The sequence below is a fragment of the Idiotropiscis lumnitzeri genome, chromosome 13, assembly GCF_059441095.1.
Source record: "Idiotropiscis lumnitzeri isolate Australia: NSW breed Sydney's pygmy pipehorse chromosome 13, RoL_Ilum_1.0, whole genome shotgun sequence".
NCBI lineage: Eukaryota > Metazoa > Chordata > Actinopteri > Syngnathiformes > Syngnathidae > Idiotropiscis > Idiotropiscis lumnitzeri.
The window spans coordinates 5,200,805-5,218,200 of NC_142403.1; the positions used below are offsets into that span (position 1 = coordinate 5,200,805).

At 39.6% G+C, this 17,396-nt stretch overlaps 1 protein-coding gene across 1 annotated transcript in view; it reads right to left on the bottom strand.

The window, feature by feature from the left end:
• Positions 1-11,735, bottom strand: part of anos1b (anosmin 1b) — a 38,963-nt gene extending 27,228 nt beyond the window's left edge. Inside the window, exon 1 of the mRNA XM_088312231.1 lies at positions 11,462-11,735. Within this exon, the coding sequence (XP_088168357.1) occupies positions 11,462-11,638 (177 nt within the window). The 5' untranslated portion in view covers positions 11,639-11,735. The remainder of the gene's footprint in view (positions 1-11,461) is intronic.
• Between the last annotated feature and the right edge of the window lie 5,661 nt (positions 11,736-17,396).

The window sequence follows — 17,396 nt, forward strand, 5'->3', positions numbered from 1 at the left end:
GCGTAGGAAGAGCATATGCCTCTGAGTATTGTTTGGATGCTTCTCTGTATGCCTTCCTGCAGCGTTTGTGGCTTGAGGGATTCAAGTGTCGTGTGTCGTCAGTAGCCTAGCTAACTTTTAAAAAAAAAAAAAAATTATTAGTTCGTCAATGGCGTTTTCATTGTGAATTAGCCACGAGTTTGCTACGTTGGGAAAATAAACAAAACAAAATACTATGATTTATGTTTGAATCAGAGCTGGGCACATGACCCTTTTTTGCCAGTCAGTCCCCCGCCCTTTGTCCGCCATCTGGGAAGCCTTCCGGCCTCGACCCTGCGACCCGACCCAGACCCTTCGGCCTTCATAAAAATTGGCCTTGATTAATTGAGCCCTTTTTTAAAATGTTAACCCCCGGCTCCCCACCCTAAAAATGGCAGTCCGGCTGGACAGTCCAGCTCTGGTTTGAATGTACACTATGTGGTATTTTCAGTTTTTTGTGTTTTTAGTGATGCAGTTAAGATCAACATGGTGTGTAATAAACGGCTTGAAACCAGCAGGGACTGTTCAATATCTGCCAAAGTGTTCTCAGACTGCTCAGGGAGTGCAGAATACTTATGCCAACTTTTTTTAATGCTTGTTGGTGTTATTTCCAGGTCTATTCACCAGTGCTCTGCAAACCCAGTCGAGGTCATGCATTCTTAGGTTTAGATTTTTACAAAATTTTATTACCTCTCTTAAAATCTTCACCCTGCATGAAAGCCAAACATTTCTTTGAATTTCTGAATGCTTTAAAACACAGGTCACACATCCTGACAACTGAATTTATGACTGAAATTTTGGAAAGCTGCTAAAAATCATAACTGCTTGGAGATTAAGCACCTTTGAAACCTTAAACGCTCCTTTGAAAGCCTGCCTGATTAGGAACTACACTTGTCTATTGCTTCTCACAACTGACATTGGACACGGGGATCAAGTCCTGTTCTGGGACAATCTCAGACTTGAGTTTTTGACTAAGATTTTATAGCACTGTTAAAATGGGCACACTGCTTGGAAGCTAAACACACCTTTTAAACCCGATTTTGAAACTCTGACAGTTTTAAAACCCAAGTTTGCACATTCTTATATTAAAATTTTTACTCACTTTAAGAATCACTGTTAAATATCAGGACCGTGCTTGGCTTTAAAACCCGACTGCTTGGCAATTAAACGTCTGGTTTTTTTTTCATAGTAGCCAGCAGAGGGAGACGACACACGAAGCAAAATGAAAACAGATTGCTTGTACAAAATAATGTTCATTTGTATGATTAACTGTCACCATGATGCTTTGCTTTTAGGTAAAAACACACACACATATACAAACACACTTACAGGCACGCACGCACACACACATATTTTTTTTAAACCAAAAACAGTGATATGAGATAGTCTTTTCTAAAAAATATTTGATGGAACCCAGAATTATTCAAATTCTACTTTTTGTAGACGCATACATTCTGTTGCCTATAAAACCCTTTGTCACCATAACCGTGTAAAGCAGCCACTGAGCATCAAAACTACATGATCTGAGCACTGCATGCAGATACTCTATTACACAGGAGGGCAAACTTTTTGATTGGCGGGCCACGATGGGTTCTAAAATTTGACAGAGGGGCCGGAGCAGTAGCAGATGGATGGAGTGTTTTGGTAACCTCACCTCATCTGAGAAAATAAATAAATTTAATTTTAAATGAAAGTGAACTAAAGCATTACAACAATATATATGTGTCTATGAAAAACCACAGTATTTAGAAAATAAAACATTAACAAAGTTTATTCATTTATTCATTATTCATCCGGATTAAAATGTTTAACGGGCCGCATGTGGCCCCCGGGCCGTAGTTTGCGCACGCCTACTCTATTATGTACCTGTCTGTTGCCATGTGTGTTTGCCTCAAGAAAATTAGCCTGTGTGTGTTCCTGACTGCCTGACTGTCTTTTTGTGCTTATAACTACAGGGAGGAAAGATAAGGCCTTTTAATGATGACTAAACCCTCTCCTCAATGAGCTGCGTTGTTGTCTAATCTCTTTGATGACACACACACGAGCATACACACTCACACTTGCACACACAATTCTATATTTCTTCTTCAATAAGCAGGCATTGTGACTGGTGTGAAGGGTTAAAGTTGGGTGTCAAAAGGGTCGAGATTAGGGGTTAAGTAAATTTAACGGCACCAAAGAGAACGTTAACCCTCAAAAGAGATGCAACTTTGAGTAAAGTGAAAGATTCAATGAATATGGTCTCTTTGAGAGAGTGAAAAATCAGAAGTTGGTAGCGCTAGAGGGAAACAGGTTAAGATGTGGTGTGATTACATTTTCTGCTTTGCTCTTTCACTCCTGTCAGACAGGACCAAGTTCATTGCTGACAACCCACAATGATATGAAGTGACTAAACTGACTACCATGCAAAATTTGTTTGGCTTGCATTAACAGAGGGGCAAGGAAATGTCTGAACAAATAATAGTACTGTGCAGGATCTTTTTGTTTTAAAAATTGAGCCCCTGGTTTGAAGTGACATACTTGGTCAAAAGGTCTGAAAAAAAAAAAAAACAACACCCCCACGTCCCCTCACCCACCCCAAAAAAATAGAAAGTTTAAAAAAAACATTAACGATTTACCATGTTTGGTACCGTTTTAGGTGCCGATACAGGAGGGTTTTATTTTATCTTTGCTAGAAGTTTGGACTTGGAAAGGATCTCCCCTGTTAGACAAATAAATTCCATGGTTAGTCCTCTCCCAACAAAAATAGATCAACTTAAAAAAGCCTGGTAATCTGGTAGATCCAATTCAATTTTACATATTTTTCATCTAACATCTCAACACACATGAACATAAACCAACAAACGCAAAACTAGCTGGATTGATTTCATGGCTTTTGGTCACACATTCCATTCCACAATAGTGTATGTGAATGCGCCACCTACATTCACAAAAATATTTCTCCGGAACATTACAGTCGTAGTGTCACCATCTCCGGATTGGTTTATGGTGGAACAAAACAACTCACTGCTTTTAGTGCTTTTGGCAACCGTTTCAAATTCCTTTCATTTCACAGAATGCCATTGTAGTCGTGCCAGATGAATGTAGTTGACCTTTTATTAAGGAGGCTACTCAATTCTGCTCACATCTGCACAATGGAATCCAATCAATCAAATGGTCTGTGATGCTCAATCAGGATGGCATCAACACTTGTGGTTTAATCGACAACTGTCTCCGTTGGAGTTATCTTAGACAAGAATCATACTATAGCCTATTTTTTGTCCTGACTGTTCCTGAGCCAAATAGACTGTCTCCCTGTCACTCTCTCTGCCTTGAGTGCACTTTATAACCCATAATGTATCCTTCTTGTCTCACATTAACATGAACTGTTGGAGAAGAATGAAATAGTGCTTGAGCTTTATATATCATGATTAATACTATAGATGTTCCAATCAAAGAGCTTAAACATCTCCATATTTTTAAGGAGTCATATAAAACATTCTTGTAGCACGGGTTCTTTTCTCGCTGACTCATTCACTATTACTTACCCCACTTTACTGTAGCATATTTTCTTTACCTAACCAGCACTCACAGTAAAAGATCACAAAAATGCAGCCAAAGACAACAGGTTTAATTTCTGCGACAATGAATCGAACAAATGCAATTTATTTAGTAATACGGTATGGACACCATTAATACTGCTTATCACCAGACCATCTGTCACTTTCTTTGTGCCTATTGTCAGTCTTGGGTATGATTGAGGATTCTTCCTTCGAGGGAGTTTCATCTATAAAAGTATATTCAGTTCCAATTTATGCAGACACGCAAAGTGGTATGTTTGCACAGAATGTGTGACTTTAATCATAAAACTAAAGAATGATTTATACTGTTACTACTACGCACAACGGGAGTCTACAGCAGAGTTAATCATAGATGTGCCATAACATAACTACATGGCCACCCATAACTACTGGAAAAACTGAGATTTGCTCACGTCATGGCATCACATTTCCATATCCAAAAGGAAATACTCAACAAAGAAATCCCAGAATGATGCCATAACACCAACGCTTCAGTAGAAACAAACAGACATCGGGGCTCTGGGTGCCGTAGTAACATTGTATAATATCTATATTGTGAAAAATTATATCCAGTACAATACTCCAGTTATTGCAATTTATTTTGCAGTGGTGGACGGTCAAGGCCTTCTAGGCCTTTTCTGCTGGACAAACATAATCAAGAAATTATGATCATATTATTCACATGTTATATCCTAGTGTTGTCTTTTTAAGTGAGAGTTTTTATCCGATCAGAATTCATCTTGCTCGTGATGCCGGGCAGATTTCACAATACCAGTAACACGCACTATTCGTCCGAGGCCTTCAGATACAATCGTGCGGGCGTCTGTTCTGTGTCTCAAAGGGGCTTTTACAGTTGATAGAAAGTTGCGACAGCCAATCAGCTCACGACTTGTTTACAGCGAGCCTTCTCGCTGGCCTTACGCTGAAGGTGATGAACGCGTTTTGTGATTGGTTACTCACTCGTGAGGGGGCTGCGCTATGCGGAATCAACAATCGTAACTGCGACCATTCGAAAAGCTAAAATATACTCTTGCTTTTTTAAACTACAATGGCCGAAGGACAGAAAAGTGTGGATTTTATTGCAGATACACTTGCCAGGCCATTTTCAAGACGGACCTTTCAAGAGAAGCTAGGTCGTCCATACTCAGTACTGTGTAAGTGTCTTTCTGTATATTATTTGTCCAACAAAGGTGTCATAAATGATGGTGTTATGAGGGGGATTTCTTCAAGTTGGACTAAGTAGGACTTTGCTGAAGGCCTCGGTGTGAAATGCATGGCCCGTCACTGCTATTTTCCATTAGGATAAGAATTTTGTATAATGCTCAATTCCCCCAGGTGCTGTCCTGGTGGTGAGTTTTGAAACACATCTCAATTATCCAGCAAAATATCTTTGCTCATGTACAATATGAATGGAAAAGAGACAAGGTGAGGCTAATGAGCCGAAAGCCATTCGACGGGCCAACAGTCAAGCAAGGTAAAGAGCTGGTTTCCATCCATCCATTATCTGTACCGCTTCTCCTCACAAGGGTCGCGGAGGGAGCTGATTTTTTGGTCAAAACTTTGTAATACGTGTAAAAAAAAAAAAAAAAAAGTTTAACAACTTAATAGAAACGGCAGGAAAACACTGATATAAAAGCTAAGAGTGTGCACACTTAAATACGTATATGTACATTCATCATGCACATGTACAGCTGTGTACATGCTTCAGTGTTTGAAACAAGACTGAGATATAAATCACACTTAGACCAGATGCATCAATAAAATGTGTTTGCCAGGGACAAGTAAAGTGAGGGTACATGTGGGTGTTGCGGTTACTGTTTGTGGTGAGGTGCAGTAGAAAGTCTATTTAACATGAGGCATTAACTCCACTAATCAATCCCAGATGACCAGAGACAAACAGCACCACAGCGTGTGGGAGTGTGTGTGCACAAGTGGTTGTAAATGTATCATGACTAACTTCCACTCACCAGAACTAACGTTCTTCCCAAAAAGCTCAAGTCGAGGTCTAACCTTTCCAGACAGAAGCCCCTAATTACTCTAAATCCGTGTGTACTTTGGTGGTTCGGTTTTTGCAGGGCCACATCCTGAAATACAAAGTATTTGAATTCTACTACTTGAAGATCACAGTTTCAAGTTTTAGACTATATGGATGAAACAAATCAGGAGTCACTATAAAGGAAAAAAAAACAAACGAGTGTAAAAGAATCAGGCTTGCTTCCAGAGAATTGCTCTCAAAGAACAGAGAAAAAGACAGTGAAACAGTTAAACATCTTCGGATATTCAAATATCCATTCTTTGTGTGCGACACTCACATTCTCACATGATGCATGTTCAAGTATTAATTCTGCATTGATAAGTACAGCATGTATATATTTAGATCAAATGTGAATGTCACACGTAATGAAAAATGAATCTACTACTTTGGGATTTCTTTTTTTTTTTTTTCTTTTATCAGCCCAGCGTTGATATTCAATACAATGGCACCTCTGGAGTCAAAGGGTCCTATTTTCATGGCGCATGGGTAGAGTTCTTTCTTTTGGTATTTTGATCGACTTTCCTTAGGTAGAATTGGGTATAATGAGGCGCCTTTATGGGATGGAAGTATTCTTAACCAGCCAATTCTAGCGCCATCTTTCATTTGCAATAAAATCAGGGTGTTAATAGCGCGATATACCCAAGTACTCCATGCTTCACTTTGCGGAGATAGCGATAGACTCGCTGGGCTCCGTGCATACACTGCGAATGATTTATGAATGAAGTAGTCAGCCGTGCATATGAGATGAACAATTGGATCCCTACACTGAAAACCCTGTGTGATGGGGCACATAGGGATAAGAAATGTATTTCTATTTCCATATTATTCAGCTAATGACGGCAAGACTGGTTAGCATGTCCGCCTCACAGTGCAGACGTCATTGGTTCGAATCTGGGCCTTCCTGTGTGGAATTTGCATATTCTCCCCATGTGTGCATGGGTTTTCTGCGGGTACTCCGGATTCCTCCCACATTCCAAAAACATGCATGGTAGGTCGATCGAACACTCTAAATTGTCCATTAGGTGTGAACGGGAGTGTGAATGACTGCTCGTCTCTGTGTGTCCTGAGATTGACCCCGCCTACTGCCCGAAGACAGCTGGAATGGGCTCCAGCACGCCCGTGACCCTAGTAAGGATAAGTAGTTCGGAAAATGGATGGATAGATGGAGTATTCAGCATGTTACTAGTGACCTTCCAGAGGTTCTCACTGTGTAGTCGCTCCACCGGAAGTAGTTGCTATTAAGCAAAGGACTGTTGCTTGAAGTAAGTCATGTATTTATAGAAGATAAGCTATAATACAGATTGTCTGCAGTATATTACATCCGCTGCTCCCATTATTTATCTAAGTGGATAAATGACACGGAACCTATTTTTATGTCTTTGACAATGTCAAGCGCGGTTGACTCCACAATTGCCAAATTTCACCAGGCTTTGGCATTGTCTGACGCTGCAAACCTGAACCAATCCCAAATGACTGACAGAATTATGCCTTTTAAAATGAACTAGCTGTTCTCAGTTTGCAGACTATGGAAAAAGCTAAAATAATGTTTTTATTTTTTTTCTCTTTAAAAAAATAAATAAATAAAAATCGGCATAGTCCCCAAAAACTATTTAATAGTAATTTAATTCCCAATTGTAAAACCAGAGGTGCATTCGACTTCAGATGTTCCACACTACTGTACTGGAATGTCTTATCCAGGTTTCAGATGACAGTCACTCCCTCATCAGCAAAAGATTTCTCTGTTCATCCCGCATTTAACCGATCAAATGACATGGAAGCCTATGTTGCAGAAAAGGCAGCTGCTGCTTCATTTGGGTAAAAGAAGGAAGTCTTTGTACGCTATAAAAATAATCAACTTCTTTGCCTTTATGTGATGCAGCTCAGTTCAATTCATCACACGTTGAAAGGGTAAAGTTGATACTGTTTTTTTGTTGCGTTTTTCACTGCAATGTATGAAGGCATAATGGTGATAGTTGTGTAACCAATGCGCCATCATAGAAGTGCGTCACAAGGTAGTCAACAATGAATTAAAAAAAAAAAAGGTGACCAATGTTGGATGTCTTATGTCATCAGATTGAAATTGTTTTTTTTTGGAATGTAAAATTAATTTTATATAAGTAAGAAATGATCCACGGTCAAGCAGAAATGTTTCTAATTCCGAATCACTTCTGAATCCTCTCAGCTGCCTGAGCTCCCTCCACCTTGAAAGTCAACTGATATGTTCACCTTTTTTGCATTCTTTCTATGCTTCTCCTTTCCAGTTGAGAGCCCAGTTGGTAGAAAATGAGGGATATGCTTTTTTTTTTTTCTCCGGAGGTGGACATTTCACAATAGTTTCAGCAAAGCTCCAGAAGGTCACTTTAACAAATCAGCACGAGGCAGGGATGTACCGTACTCGCAAATGATTGACACATTGTCAGTCATGCCTTCTGTCTCTTATTAGTTGATTTTCCTTGGGTGGGGGCATTTCTTCAAAATCAAGTTTGAGGTAAAAGATGGCGCTAGCAACAACTGATTCGTGATGTGCTACTGCCAGGTCATATGAGTTTGAACAAATATGACAGAAAGTGGTATGTTTGTTTCAAAACTGCAAACTCACCCGTGCATGTGGTTATGCATGAAATATCATGCCAGACTACCTCCACCACCTCCAACAGCTACAGTGCCTAAGTGCACCAAACTCGAGCAAAGCACGGAGCGCTCACACTAATCAAACAAACTAGACAGGAGTCAAACATGTCCAAGTGTTTGAATTGTCGAGTGTTAGTGTTGTTTTCCATTAGCTGCACCTTCTATTGATCAATCAAAGGACTACAGTAGCATTCTCCTTTAGGGGCTGTGTCAAGATAACAAAATACATACGGTAATGATCAATTAGTCTGGTAAATAACTGATAGAGGAGGATCGATTTTCTCTTGACATCTCAAGGGTTGGCAAGACAGCTCGATTGACCAACAGATAGGCAAATGCACCTGTCTGCGGGAGTCCATTTCCATCTCTCGCCATCTTGTCTTCTCGGCTGACTGAGCCTCAACCAGTGCAACCTGACCTTACCGTTCTCTCTTGTCTTTCTCAGAGCATGGCTGGTTGGTGGAACGACCTTTGGTCTGATTACCTACCGCAGACAAACTGGCACTCACAGACACACATATAGGTATACATGAATGTTCTCCCTCAAGACAGGCGGGTCATTCACTCGTACTGGCTCTCGGGCTTGGCTCGGCCCATCGAGCCATCAGCCCCACAAACCTGTGAGTGTTTCACACAGTCTAATCTACTGCGTATGAAAAAAAAGGATCCAACTGTGTGGAAGAAGCAGATGTTTTTAGAGTTGAAGATGTTTACATGGAGGCAGAATTCAAGATTAAGGCAGCATACCAACATATAAGTGTGCAGACAAAAGGGCTAAAATTAAGCTATGACACCATACTAGAAAAAGTATTGGAAAACCCAGAGAGACGGCCGAAAGCGAGGTGCCGGGATTCACATTCTATTGGCTAGACTCTAGCCGCACACACTTGAGCGAGCCACAAACACAGGGTTCACTGACATCAAGCCAAAGGAAGAATGTGTGTTTGAGTCAGTGTGTGGTGACAGAGGAGGATGAGAAAAAGTTGATTTTTTTTTCTCCTGCTATTGTTAGCATCTCTGCTGATGTTAGGAAATAAAAAACGTCTTTTATTTTATATGTTCTGGTTATTGAGTGCATTCATTCTTTCAGGGTCTCCGATTCCCACTAATCAATCACTAAGTGATTTAGTGTCCTACAAAATCAAACATACAATTCTTACAGTGCTCTTTATTGTGGTCCCTTCTCAAGGTTTCTCACTTTTCCCCTAATGAGGTTTTGTGAGTTTTTCCTTGCCCTCCTGGGGGTTAAGATCGGGGATGTCGATTGTGGCTATGTAAAGCCCTTTGAGACTGTCTGTGATTAAGGGCTATACAAATAAAATTGACTTGACTTGACTTGACTTGACCTGCCTGCCAATCAATAGACAAACTGTACCGAAATGGAAGCTGAGAGGTTGCTGAGGCAGAAAGAAAACTTTGATTCTGTAATGGGCTTCGCCTGAAACCACACCCTAATTCCTTCAATCGCTACTTTCTGTGTCAACGCGCACAAAATAGTTCCCTCAGTAATGAGGATTATGTTGAGACTGCACACATTGACAGATCGTAATTTACACATTATCTAGTCATCACCCTCAGATGTGGAGCACTAAATATAATATATACTTAACATGTTACTCAAAGGTCATATATCTTCGTAATTATATTGAATAAAGCAGCACTATATCACCCTTGGTAACATGTAAAATATGGCTCAACGTCAGCGCATTGCATGAACATCACGTTATTTCCACGGCGGAATATTTGAGGGCAGTGGATGGATAACTGCACGCACTCCAAACTCAGACACCCAAGTCAAATGACAGAGGATAAACACAGAGTATATCGAAAACGTGGCAGGATTTCACGCAGCAGTGGGTAGTTTGTTGCACAGTGCACCACAGAGTTCGGTTGACAAACTGTAAACAAAGCTCTGGAAGCCGTGTGGCATATTGTTAGCAGCAGACTGTCGCAGACAAAGTGAGGAAATCCTGGTGGTGAAAGCGCATTATGGACATCAGCTAAAAACAGCAAACAAACACTCAGGCAGTGTTACTAGGCTGTTTCATGTTTGGACATCTGACTACTGCACGCCACTTCATCAAGTGTTCCCTTTCTCACACCTCCATTCCAAATAGCCCAGCACACACACACACACACACATGCACACCTTACTGGAAGAGAGTCATCTCGGGGCCACTCTCATTACCCATGGCACAGGTGGTGTGCGTCTATTTTGCAAGGAGGAGGACCAGACCGTGGTTTTATACGTCGACATGTGTCCCCACACCACCATTAGAGCGATTGGGGCGAAACTTTGTGGTTAATGACTTTCCCACCCACTACACACCATGCACATGTTGAAGCTTTTAACGATAAGTGGCTTTTCAAACTTGGTAATGTCCTAAATGTCCCTGTTAATCTAACATTCCACACAACAAAGGATGCAGTACATGGGACGGTAATTTGAGAAAGCTGACTCATTTTGTCAGCTACAAACATAAAAAAAGGAAGTTGTTTTGAAATGCACTTCTAAGAACTGCGTAGTCAACAATTGGACGAGATGAAAACTAAAACATCCCAGTAAAAATCACATTCAAAGCAAACAAATGAATCAAGGTGCTTGAATTGTTCTGATTAATCAGCCGTAAAGATAAGACATTACTCACGTATATAAAAAAAAGTCAAATTGCAAACATCAATATTTCAAATTCCAGATGCTACTATATAGTGTCCTATAATGAAAAGTTGGTTTGTAATGCGCCCAATAGTAGTCAGAATTTCAATACATCAACAAAAATATGAGGTACATTATGCACAATCTTATGCAATACTATACAATCATATTAGACATGATGTCTTTTCCAAAAGTAGAAAGGCTCTTGATGCTTTTGATGACACAGCACATGCATTTAAGGCTATGACTGTTTTTGTGATTGTAGTTTACTTGGGTGTGGAACTGCATTGCATCACACTGATGAGATTTAATTGCCTTTTACAGCAACATGGCATGGGTAAAATATTAGAAACAGCTCTGTCACCATATTTAAGTTAATTCAACAATGTCAGCAGATAGATAGATAGATAGATAGATAGATAGATAGATAGATAGATAGATAGATAGATAGATAGATAGATAGATAGATAGATAGATAGATAGATAGAACTAAATGACTTGATCTAATTGCAACGTTGCTCTCAATTATTAAAAGAAATCGGACATTTCTCATCTACTGACCTGGAAGTGTCTGAATGCAGCAGTAATCTGGGTCATGTGCAAGGTGAGACACCTGGAGGTGCATCTGGCGCTGTTCATCTTCTCTTCAACATCCTCGTGCTCGTGCGAACTCCGGCGAGCGCGCGTGACCGCCAGGATTGCGCACAGGACCACCAAGACGGCCCCACGAAATGACATGACACCGAGTGGGGGGATACGAACTGCAAATATTAAATTGGGAGTGAGAATTCCTGTTCTTGTTGCTCCCGTTGTCTGTTTGTGTCCTCAGTGGTTAGTGGCTGCCAGTGACAGCGAGCAGCGAGGGAGTAAAACGGCTCCTCGTGGACACGCCCACCACAAAGGCAAGTGCAGCCCCCGGGGTTTTAAGGTTGCTACTCTACATTAGGCACACCTGTTAGACAAAAGTCTACCAACTGTGACCATAAAATAGAGCACGTGCTACAGGGATAGGCATTCAAAGGCAGCTATTAGTGAGCAAGTTGTGCCCTTATTTGGAATGGATCTCGAGTAATGGAACTCTACTGAAGCCGACCAAAATAACCCAAAGTTGTATAGTCACAGTTGTACAAAACTAAGCCTGGAAATGGACTGTTTTGTCTTACGTTTTGGCGTTTTTTTCTTTTTTTTTTTTTTTTTTTAAGTGTTTTGGGTTAATACGTGTAAAGGTATGTTTTAATCCCAGCCAATTATTTTTGTTTTAGTTCCGAATGAAAAGAGTCCACTGCGTCGCATTGCATAGTGACCTTAAAGGGACAGTGTATGTTGTAAGTTATTTAATTTTTATTTCAATAACATGCAATAAAGTATCTTCTATCACTTCAAAATATGTCTAACTAACTATATATATATATATATATATCTATATATCTATATATACATACATACATACACATATAGTTAGTCAAGCAGAGCGCTTAAGAAAGTCACATTTATAGATTTTGGAACTTGGTGCACAAACAAGATGCGCATTTGTGTAATTCTGTATCGGAAAATGCATTTTTTTCAACCCAAATTTGTTTTACATTTTCTTTGGAAATAAATTAAACTTATATGTCAAAACAGTCCTTTAACAAAATCAAATTGATTACAATTTGAATTCTGAGGTCTATTTTTGTCTAGGTCTGAAACTCAGTACTTTGTGGGGCAAAACAGAGCAAATAACATTGATAAAATTCTAAAGATTTAATGCACATATGACATTGTGCTCTTCCTCATGGGTGACATCAGCTATTTCTGTATTCCGGTCTAAGAGCGCCTAATAAATTGCTAATGTAGCCATCTTATTTTATGTCCGGATACGTATTGATGGAAATACAACATTTCGGTTCATAGCTGTTGGCTCTCCGCCGTAATGCTGTTCTCACCAGACTTCTGTTAAAAGTCAACTGTAGACCTAAGCACTTATTTTGGATCTTTGCCGACTCGGCATTTCGCTTTAGCGATTAGCATGCTACGTGCCTCCTCATTCACCTTCTCGGTGAAAACACTACTTGTTAGGGGGGTTGTTTATTTTTCACGACGGGGGAGAGCATCCGCATCAAGTAGCTGCTGCTACACATGGATTTACATAGAAATAAAGTCCATGCTTCTGTGTTGTTCGGCGGTGGTTAGTGTGACCTGTTTACTGTAATATCCCGTTGATTCGTGAGCATGGGGTGAGCCCTTTAAAAAAAACATAACTTTGACGATCTCAAAATCATATTCTTTGAGATCACTGAGACACTGTCCTCTCTAGTGCTCACTGGACGTCTGAGTGGGATTATGGGGATGCATGGCAGGGTCATTCTGCGCATCAAATATTTTAACTAGAAGTAATATATATTTACATATATACATACAACATCAATGTCGCTGACACAGGATAAAACATCGCTAAAGACAGAAAAGACTTCAAGACAGAAACAGCCAATTCTTTCACATTGGCACGCTGTTATTCCAGAGCTATTAACAATTTTGCCGTGTTGGAAGAAGTATTCAGATCATTGACTTTAACAACCCACATAATAATGCTGTCTTAGTCCCTTGGACTGTTAGCTTAATGTTATATGAGGCACTATTTGTATGACGCATCCGAATGTTGCTGCCGGCTCAGATGCTTTAAAATGCCCCCCCCCCTCCCCTTGCAGTTTTATATCCAGGGCCACTAGATAAATTCGATGCTTTCAAGATGATACATGAAAGAAAGAAAAAACTCGGTTTTCATTTTTTTCCCCTTACTATTATTCATTAAAATGAAACAGTGCAAGTCGTTTTGATGGCTGAAGCATGAGTTGGTGGACACAGTGGGATGCAGAATATACTCTGTTTTTTGTAGAGTGTTACAAAGAAAAAAATAGCAGCCTCTCTTGAACGCCACCATTATTAATGAATTTGTATTTTCAAATGCTGCTAATAATGTTAAAAACATTTATGCATGTAAAAATTTCCATCCATCCATCCATCTCTGTACTGCTTATCCTCACTAGAGTCACAGGTGTGCTGGAGCCTAACTCAGCTGACTTTGGGCGAGTGTCAGGGTACACCTTGAACTGAACCGTTTAAAAATGTACTGAAGTTCAGGTAAACATACAAAACCGAGTTACTACAATAAAATAAGTATGAACAGTTTTCTTGGAAGGGTCCTTCTGTCTCCTTTCAAAAACAAGTCGAAAAAGCTCAAAAGGAAAGAGTTTATAATTAATTGCCCATGAAATGGATGTCAAACTGCAACCAAAATAATAAATGTTCAATGAATACCTCACTGACAGTGTCAGCGTCGGTTCTAATCATTTTTGCAAATAAATTCAATATTGGAAAATACGCTCAGTACTTGTGTTCTGCAAGGCTTTGTTCTAAGCCCACTCTTGAACACATTGTACACCAACAACATGCGTCCCCACCCTCCATTCCAACAGCCTTATCTCATTTGCAGACAAAGTGGGGATGATCAAGAACAATAACGAGGCAATGCACATTGAAGGGTTCCAACCGATGATGGCCAACTTCAACATAAACACCACAAAAACTAAAGAAGACAATATTGAATTGGATGTGGACCTAACATTCTTGCTCGGAATGTATAAGGTAATAAAGACAAAATGTGATGGTGGGTGTGTCATCTGTGTCATGCATATCATTATTTATAATGTCATCTCCCTACCCCTTCTGCAAAATAGGCAGTCCAAATTTTCAAACGATATACATACGCAGTCATTGACCATTGTCCAAATGCACAAAGGATTATTGTCATATTTTGTTTAAACTGCGTACTTCGACTTCTGACTAAACCATTAGTGGCACAAAGACCCTTCCCCGCACATACTTACAACATTACATCCACACATGGGCTTGTGATCATTCACATACACGCAACTAAAGCATTTGCTGTCTGTCCAAGTTTGCTCGTTGATTGAATCCAAATGTTGTTGAATTAACTTGAAAAAAGGGCAACATTTCAACAAGAGTGTCAAACAACAAGAAGGATGCCTAGACAGAGGGACGGGAACATATAGATGGTTGGCTTTACAAATTTTTCAAGAGTTAACAGTAAGGAGGTGAAAAAAAACTTGTCGGCGTATCATATGTATTTCAACTCACTCAGAAAATAAACTCATGCAGAAGATATGAATGCAAAGTGAACTGAGGTGTGTAACCCAATTGTTCTTCACAAGTGCCATGCTCAGAGGGCGAATTTTCCTCAAACAAATCTCACTATGAAAGGGCTTTAACCAACAATTGTGGGGTCAAAACAAGAGGTCATGGATGGATCAACAAATAGCCTTTATGCCAGATAAACTTCCAACCTCAACAAATTGATTACCATTTTTAATTATTATTAATGTAAGGTTCTTTAAACCAAATGGCAAATTGAGAAGCAAATATAAAGCTGACACTTGATAAATAGGAACGCTTTGATAACATAAGTAGATAATGCCGCACACGATGAAGTAATATAAACGAAGTTAAAACTAAAAAAAGGCTTGAAAACAGGCTAGTGAAGAAAATAAAAAGGCTTCATCCTGGTAGTTTCCCCAAAACTTTATTATATAATTTTTAATGACCCATGTGCACATAGTCTTAAACTGAAAGGTAATTTCTGAACCCCCAGTTCATCTCACTTATTTATTCCAAAATACCTGTGCAATCAATACACCTGTCTGGAAAACTGGGGACTAGCAAGGCTACAATTACTTACTTACTAGACTCCCAAACATAGAAGTGGACTGCGGTGGCTCATCAGTGAGATCCTGACATGTGGACTGAACGGTCAAGGTTAAAAACCCATTCTTGGCATAAAGTACTAGTGATGACAATATGGAAATGTGCGACTGGACAAGGGCGGTATGAATTACAACTTATTACAATGTAGGAAAGCATCTGGCTGCACACTACATTGTAAGGAATAACAAATTGGCAGCAAAAACCAGAATGGCGAATGGCTTGCATGAAAATGGCCGCAGAATCTTGCCAACAAATGTAATATTTTGTTCTGTAAAACCAAGTTTTTTTCTCAATGATAGATTTGAATAAATACCAGGCACTCAGATGATGTTTTCTATTCGACATCCAGCAATTTTGAGTATGAACTTTATTATCGATGACGCAACCGCAAACCAAAGTGTTCTTATGTTACCCGTACGCCAATAGCTGACTTTATATTGTTTAAGTTTTGTTATACAGTGAGTGCTTCATCTCTTTCTGCTTGCGATACCCATTAATGTTAAAATATTACATAAAACACATCCGTACATTTCTTAAGGGTTTGGTAAATGGTAATACACTACCAGTAATAATATATTCCCTGTTTCAACAGTGGAGGTTTCACTGTCTTCCACTGTGAACAGTGCCTCACCTTCCACAGCAGCAGGAGAGGTAACAGACAAATATAACCGCAAAGAGTACTGAATGATCCTGAGCTCCCTAAACTGGACACTCATCAGCTTAGTGGCTTTGCCATTAAATTCTGTCAGACAGTACGGTAACACCCTCACTTGGAATTCAAGTTCAAAAGTATGTACAAATCTTGCTTTGGTTATATAAGCGTCGTACAATTGTGAAGCAGCAGCTGGATTTGCCCAAATACTGGTATACAATCTTACAAATCAATCCCACCACATTTCAAAATGTACAAGTGTAGAGAGGAAAGAGCAGGCCTACAGTTCCATGGCCAGGAGGCTGTATTGTTCTTACCAGCTAGCACCCTGGCACAATCGTGTACCAGGTGTGGAGGATTGCAATCCTCTTCTAGCTGGATCTGATTATATAACAATAAATTGACTTGTGGAGTTTGTGCCTGAAAGTGTTCTTGTGTACCATATATCTTAAAATGGCCAGTTCAAAGGTTTCTCGAGGCAAAATTCAAATTGGGTTCAGATCAGGCAGTCGAGATGATTCAATGAGCCTCTCCATGGTATTCCCATCATCAAGGACATTAGAGTTGCCCAGCAGGATTGTGCAGGGAATTATGAAATTTCAAATCAAAAGGCATTCAAGAACATGAACGGAGAGACATTCGAAAACCGTTTTCTTTTGATTGTGTTTTCATATAAACTATTCCATTTTACATCTCTCTGTCGACAATTCATTCTACTACCACTAAGAACCAAGCCGAGAATGTGCAAACACTCTTTTATCTCCACAGAAAAAAAATTGTTTCATCACATGAGATGAGGCTTCTTAACTGGTCACACATTTTGACGCTTTATGAACCACCAAACAGCGAGAATGTTTCCTATTTTAAACGTTCCACTGATGTAACTCAAAGTGTGTAGTCTTATTTAACCCTTTGATATATAATTGTCACAAGTGCTTTCAAGTATTTGCATTCCAGTCCAAGACTATTGATGTGGTCGTTTTTTTTAACCACAGTGAACCTGGATTTGATTTTATTCATTACGACATTATTTTATCCCTTTCACTTTAAATGTGCAATTGAAGTCCATAAAATCATATAATT